At 38.7% G+C, this 7,024-nt stretch overlaps 1 protein-coding gene and 1 pseudogene across 4 annotated transcripts in view; both read right to left on the reverse strand.

The window, feature by feature from the left end:
* Window positions 1–1,214: 1,214 nt before the first annotated feature.
* Window positions 1,215–1,871, reverse strand: LOC102239845 (annotated as a pseudogene).
* A 2,550-nt stretch (window positions 1,872–4,421) lies between these two features.
* The window catches only part of SEC24B (SEC24 homolog B, COPII coat complex component), a 72,104-nt gene continuing 69,501 nt past the window's right edge, over window positions 4,422–7,024 (reverse strand). For all 4 annotated transcript variants that reach the window (XM_014544730.1, XM_014544729.1, XM_014544728.1 and 1 more), the window contains 2 exons: window positions 5,538–5,641; window positions 4,422–5,293 (listed from right to left, as the gene is read on the reverse strand). In XM_014544730.1, coding sequence (XP_014400216.1) covers window positions 5,179–5,293; window positions 5,538–5,641 — 219 coding nt within the window. In that variant the 3' untranslated portion in view covers window positions 4,422–5,178. The remainder of the gene's footprint in view (window positions 5,294–5,537; window positions 5,642–7,024) is intronic.

Raw genomic sequence — 7,024 nt, forward strand, 5'->3', positions numbered from 1 at the left:
AGATCCTGCACTCAGGACCCTCCCAGACCTCATCCTGTCTCTCTTCATCTGGCTGTACATCTGTACCCTTTATTCAACACTCTAGTAAATTAATTAAACCTGAAGTTGGGGGCCTTGAAACCCCTGATCTAGAGCCGGTTGGTCAGAAGCACAGGCAACAAACCTGCTCTTGCAACTGGCATCTGAAGTGGGAGCAGTCGTGTGGGATTGTTGGCCTGTGGGATCAGATGCTATCTTCAGATAATGTCAGACTCGAGTTGAATTGTAGGCCACTCAGCTGGTGTCACAGAGAATTGCTTGGTGTGGGTCAAGTCCCCACATATCTGGTGTGTGAACTGTTGTGAATGTGGTAGTGAGTAAAAGAAAAAACAGGAGGTAGACTAAACTACCTCACTTGCAAACCTTTCAAAGGTGGCTGTGTGTGATCTGACCCCAGGCAGGCATCCTTCTGCTCCTCATTTGCAGACATCCAGACTATTTTGTCCTTGCCTAGCCCAAGGCTGAGCTCAAGCCAAGCTTTCACTTTTGGATCAGCTTATGACACATCAGAAGGCAATGCACTAAGAGCCTCTTGTGGCCTGGAGTCACGGCTACCTCCCCCTCAGGCCATATACACACATACTTCCTGCCCACTTGTTTCATGTGAAGTGCCACTTCTCATAGGCACTGTAAGAAGGCAGAGAGGAGGAAGAGACCCAATTTTCTGGTTGAAACAGATTGTGTCTAAATTCAGGGACAAGAGTAAATTATAAAATACCTACCTGTTTTATTTTTCAGGTCTGTTTCACGTGCCACATAAAGCTTGCTATTGTTTTTAGTAGCCTGTCTTCTTTCAGTTATGAGTGATTCCATCTAAATAATGTCTGCAGTGTTTTCATTTTTTTGGCCTTTTAAACTATTTTTAATATTTTCAAGTTACTTTGAATAGGACTCATATGTATATTAGGTTTTCACATCACCTGGGATACTTTTTCCCCCCAAATTAATACAAGGCTTTATTGCATCTTTAAATGTCGTAAATAAGCCAAAGCCGGTTTGGCTCAGTGGATAGAGCGTCAGCCTGCAGACTGAAAGGTCCCAGGTTTGATTCCGGTCAAGGGCATCCCCAGTAGGAGATGTGCAGGAGGCAGCTGATCGATGTTTCTCTCTCTCATCGATGTTTCTAACTCTCTCTCTCCCTTCCTCTCTGTAAAAAATCAATAAAATATATTTTTTTAAAAATGTCGTAAATAAGTGTGACAAATCAATTGGCACCTTGGTGTTTCTATAGCTGGACAACTTAGATCTGATTCAACAGCCTGCTGAACTGTTCCTTTTTCAGTAACGCAGATACCATCCAAAAATTTTCTAGTATCCTTATTTTTAACTGTTGCGGCTTGCTGAATCAAAGCAGCTGAATTTGATGCAAGTTCAATGTCGTTTCCTTCAAGAATCAACTCATCTTTCTGGGCTTGAGATACTGAACAAGCAACTCCTGACCTCATCCAAACTCGGCGGATGTATTTTTGACCCAAGACATTTCTGAATTCAACAAGAAAACCATTCTCCTGAATACTTGTAACCACGTTGATGGGGAAATGAACATACACTGACTTCACTTTGTAAGGGAAGCCCAGTGTAACACCCTTGATCATGTTCTGTGCATGACTCCAGATAGTGTGAACTGTGGCCAATTCCTTTCTATTTCCCCAGCATTTGTCAACCCAGAACCTCTTCTTTTTCTTTCCAAGGAGACTGAGTTCTACATTGAGGTGGTTTAAGTCCCCCTGCAGGGTGCCTCTGAGGCCTTTCACAATAACTGTGCGTCCCTTCAGAGTGATGTCCATGTTTTCTGGGATGTGCACAGTCCAACTGCTGAGAGTGGTCTTCATCCTCGCAGTAGATGCGGCAAAGAGCACCTGGGGTACTCTTTTAAAATACATACCTCTGGTCAACCTCCTACCTGGAACTGTTCGTCCCATTCCCACAATGAACACAGAACCACGGACTTTGATGACAATTTCAGATAATTGAAAGCAGGCTCACAGGCCTCCTGGTAAGCATGACCCTTCTGGACACTCTGCTTCACAAAGCAAATGATTGGAGACTTGTTCCATGGGGCAGCAAAGAGACTGATTACCCATCACTCATCAGGATTAATCTCATCATGCCCACATTCTGGTAAAGTCAGTCTCCACATACTCTGAAACAGCTCTCTTCTGCAGACACCAACTCCCTTGCAAACCTTTCAAGGGTGGCTGTTTTTTGTGTTTTATATCAGTATATATATAAATAATGTTTTTTTTTCTTTTTAATATATTTTTATTGATTTCAGAGAGGAAGAGATAGAAACATCAATGATGAGAATCATTGATTGGCTGCCTCCTGCATACTCCACATTGGGGATCAAGCATGTGCCCTGACTGGGAATCGAACTGTGACCTCCTGGTTCATAGGTCGACGCTCAACCACTGAGCCACGCCAACTGGGCTAGGGTGGCTGTTTGATATCAGACCCCAGGCAGGCATCCCTCTGGTCATTTGTAGACATCCAGACTATTTTTTCCTTGCCTACCTCTGGTTCTGAGCTCATGTCATTGGCGCACATAATATCCCACCCCCATAAGCCCATATACACAGCCCCACAGGCCCTCAGTGCTGCTACTCTCCAGTCATTTTTCTTGGCAATTTTAATGGTCAAAGAAATGACCCAGCTAAAACCCTTATTCTAAGTTCTGACCTCCTCACCTCCACTCATCTTTCACAGCACCTTAACTACCCACTCCCAGACATACCCTAGATCTCATAATTACCAATATCTAAATTTCTTCTAAACCTCAATTTCCAGGATCCCATATCCTGATCTCCAGTTCCTGAGCTTTTTTTTTTTTTTTTACCTCAACAGGACCTCTAAACTATTAAGCCCACCCCGTTTTCTCTATCCATCACTTATTTTATGTCCCCTTCACTTAAATGAGTCATTCCCTTGCTCCTCAGTTTTTTGTAGCAACCCTGCTTACATCCAACTCTGCACTCAGCAGCTGAATGTGGCTGGAGGCAAGAGGCACAGCTATGCTAACTGGCTTCACTTTTAAGTTCATGACTCATATCCCAGGATAGGCCCTCAGTGCTGCTTGACAACTGTAATTCATGCCACTAGTCAGTTCAACGTCTCCCTCTCCTAGGAGACCATTTCTCAGGGGATAACTCCGCCTTTTTCACAGAGAAAACAAGAGCAGCCAGAGGAACCTTGCACATTCACCTACCACAAATCCCCGTACTTGGATGGCTCCTCTTCCAGATAGCCACGTGTTTTAGTCTCTGCTCAACTGCCACCTTTTCAGAGGACCTTCTCTGGTTACTAGAAAATAAAGTATTGTTGATTCCCCTACCCAGCTTTCTTTTTCTTCACAGCATTCATCACACTTGACATACTAAATGTACTGTTTTCCCTAGTCCTCACCACCCTCGCTCTAGAGTGTAAGTACTGAGAAAGTGGGATTTTTATCTGTCTTATGCCTAAAACACTATCTGACAAGTTTTAAGTGCTTATAAATAGCTACTGAATGACAAAGTATCCAAAGACAAAAGATTTGTCTTTCTTAAAATAGAAACATTACACTTTTCATTATAAAGTTACAATATTTAGTTGCCCTTAAAATGCTATAGTTTTTTCTCATGTTCAGTAAGATTCTCTCTTGCTAGAGGCAGAGTGGTATAGGAACAAGTACAGCTCTGGGTGGAGGTGGAAATGGGGTGGCAGTAGGCGGTGAGTGGGGAGAACATTTGGCTTTTACTCTTAGCTCTGTCACTAATTAGTAATGTCATTTAGGGTGAGTCATTTAACCTCTCAGTTGCCTGAGGGGATGGGAGATAGTACTTTTATTTTCATCCAAAGAAAAGAGATCCATTAAGTACAAAAGCCATAAAAATCATTCATCACACACACCAACAGCATTTTTTTTTTCTTCCAAAGTTCATTGATGGGACTTTCAAGTGTACAAAATAAAATTTCATCCCACAAAATAATATGGAGCATTAACAGTTTTTACAGTATGTAAGCAATTAGTATATGATTTTTTTCAGTAGCATAGATTCTCAAAATTCAAGATGGTAATCTTAAAGTCAATGAAATAGGATACACACATTATGAAAATTTTCTTGATGTGAATTTGAAGAAAAAAGTGCCTCTAATTTAATTGAGAAAGACAAATTAAGATTATACTTAATCAATAACCATATGTATTTTGAGAGTAACATTCCTTTTCAGAACCTAAACAAAGTACTTTGTAAGGTGCACAAATGAATAAAACTTACTGATTCAGTATCATTCCATTTCCCCCAAGTAGTAAATTCAGTATATCCTATATGTAAAAACAAAACACCTAAAAACCCATCCACTTCCCTCCCCTCACACACACAAAAAACCACCAAACCACATTGTCAAGCAAAATATTTTTAATTAGTAGGCTGATCATAAATAAATCCACATAAAAGATTTAACAGAATTACAAAGAGTTTGTGTTTCTTCTGTGGACTCAATTCATAATACGCATCTGTCAACCTCATACTCTAACTGCGACAAAGAGTTGTCATCCAACAATGCAGCACAGTTGTAGCAATTCATATTCTGTAGTTACATTTTTACACTTTCTTTACAAATGTAACATTTATGTACATTATGTATATATTTTTCCTATAGTTCATGTACTGAAACTCTATTGTTTTTACAGGGAAAATACTGAATTCATTTAATGAATACGAATCATTCCTTGTTAAAAATTCATATAAATAACATGGTGCCCACTGCCTTTTGGCATTTCTTATCAGAGTTCCAGTCCAGAAATGTCATATTAACTACAAAAAAAGAGTTACCTAATTTTACATTATGACCTATCATCCACATTAGCTAAATGAATGTGCTGGCTTGCAATGAACAGAGCACTGAACTGCTGCACTAGTGGAAATGTGTGGAAACCAACTCAAAATATACCCGGTGAAACAGCATCATCATTACCATTAATTCAGGCTGAGAGAATCTGCCAAATTCTTTCTTCCTCTTTACCTTTTGCCTCAGACAGGGTGCTATGCTATGCATTGTGCCTTGTAACAACAAATGCCTTCATTTCAAATTTCCAATGGGCTTCTCTGGCAGATTAGGCTTTATCTAATTTTTCTTCTGATTCCATTTTATTCCACTTCACTTACAAATCTGTTGCTGAATGTGAAGCAAAAATTCATAGTAAGAGAATGCAGCTTCTGTCCGGTCTTCAATCAAATGTTGGAAAAACTCTGTTTTGGCAGGACTCTCATCTCTGAAAAAGAGAAAAGGGTATTAACCTAAAAATCCATATTATTAACAATATTAATTACACATTTGAAAATCAATTATACATGGGGACTTAAGGAAAATGAAACATAAAGGATAGTACTCAAATAACAACATTCTACCACTATATTATAGTTTGATAATATTTTAAATTTGCTGTGAACACAAGCAATTTTACATAAATTGCACAGGACAGGACAATTTTATAGTTAAGTTATAGAAGTACTTACTTTACCACGTGAAGAACTGGGCTTAATGGTCTGCTGTCTCTAAGCCAAGTTATAAAGGATCTGGTTCTTTCTGATGAAAGTGTATCTAGCTCTGGAAGATGTGTCTGGTAACAGAAATATGATTAGGAAATTACTTCCTTTCTCATAGACTTCAGTACTATTAGAACTAAATTATGATTCCCACTACCACCAATCAACTGCCAGCACTTCATACCCAGCCCCAACAGGAGCAACCAAACAAATGAACTTTAAATTGTTGGCAAGTTTGTTTATATATTTCTGGATAAGTCAATAAAACATTCTATATAATAAAAAGTTAATGTGCAAATCGACTGAACAGCGGAATGACTGGTTGCTATGACACGCACTGACCACCAGGGGGCAGACACTCAACACAGGAGCTGCCCCCTGGTGGTCAGTGCACTCCCACAGGGGGAGTGCCACTCAGTCAGAAGCTGGGTTCACGGCTGGCAAGTACAGCTGGGGTGGTGGAAGCCTCTCCCACCTCCCCAGCAGCGCTAAGGATGTCTGACTGCCGGCATGTCTGACTGTCCTGAACTGCGAAAGGGCACACGAATTTCGTGCACCAGGCCTCTAGTGTTTAATAATAAGTATGATACTGACATTTTACGTGTATGTTAAGACCTAAAAAGTTTATTCTTTTGTATATATGAATTTTTTCCCCAAAGCTAACTTACTAATGCACTAAATAATTCAAAGTATATAGTATGTAAAAGATTTAAATAGAAAAGTTTGGGTTAGCTATATTTGTATTTTATGTCAACATTTAAAAAGTAAAAGAACAGAAAACATTTCTGTTTTAATATGCATTTCCCCAGATATTTGTATTTAATGCCACAAGCATGTGTGTACAAAAACATACTTTTATGAATAAATCTATGGGAAATATTCTTTGGAGTAGAAAAATTTACTGTATCATAAACTATGTGATTTTAATTTTAACAGATATTGCCAAATACTCTCCCAAAATACGTAAAATATACACTACAATCTACAGTTTTTGATAGGCCTGTTGACCTATACCCCCTGCACTACTGCCTATTATTAAACTTCAAAATCTTTGCCAATCTGGTAAATAAAAGAAATGCTATGCTGTTATTTTATTTCCTTAATTATTTTCTTAATCAACCTTTACTACATTCTATTTTTCAGGAATTAGATCCATTTCTGAATTCTGTTCTGTTTACTATGCTACTATCATAGTGCTTAAATATCTACAGTTTTAAAATAACGTTTACTATTTTATTTAGTAGGATTTTTCATATGCTTTCCCCCTTCACTGTTATTCTTTTTAAAAACATTTCCTTATTCTCATTAGTTCAGTCAATCAAACGACAGCAGAAAGTGATAAAAATTACACTGACATTATATTAATTTTAGGAGCAATGACATATTTACAGTATCAAAGAATAAGGTAGACCTTTTATTTTTTTTTTACATCTTCACCTGAGGATATGTTCAGAGAT

This window comes from Myotis brandtii, unplaced genomic scaffold, assembly GCF_000412655.1.
Source record: "Myotis brandtii unplaced genomic scaffold, ASM41265v1 scaffold38, whole genome shotgun sequence".
In the NCBI taxonomy this organism is placed as follows: Eukaryota; Metazoa; Chordata; class Mammalia; order Chiroptera; family Vespertilionidae; genus Myotis; species Myotis brandtii.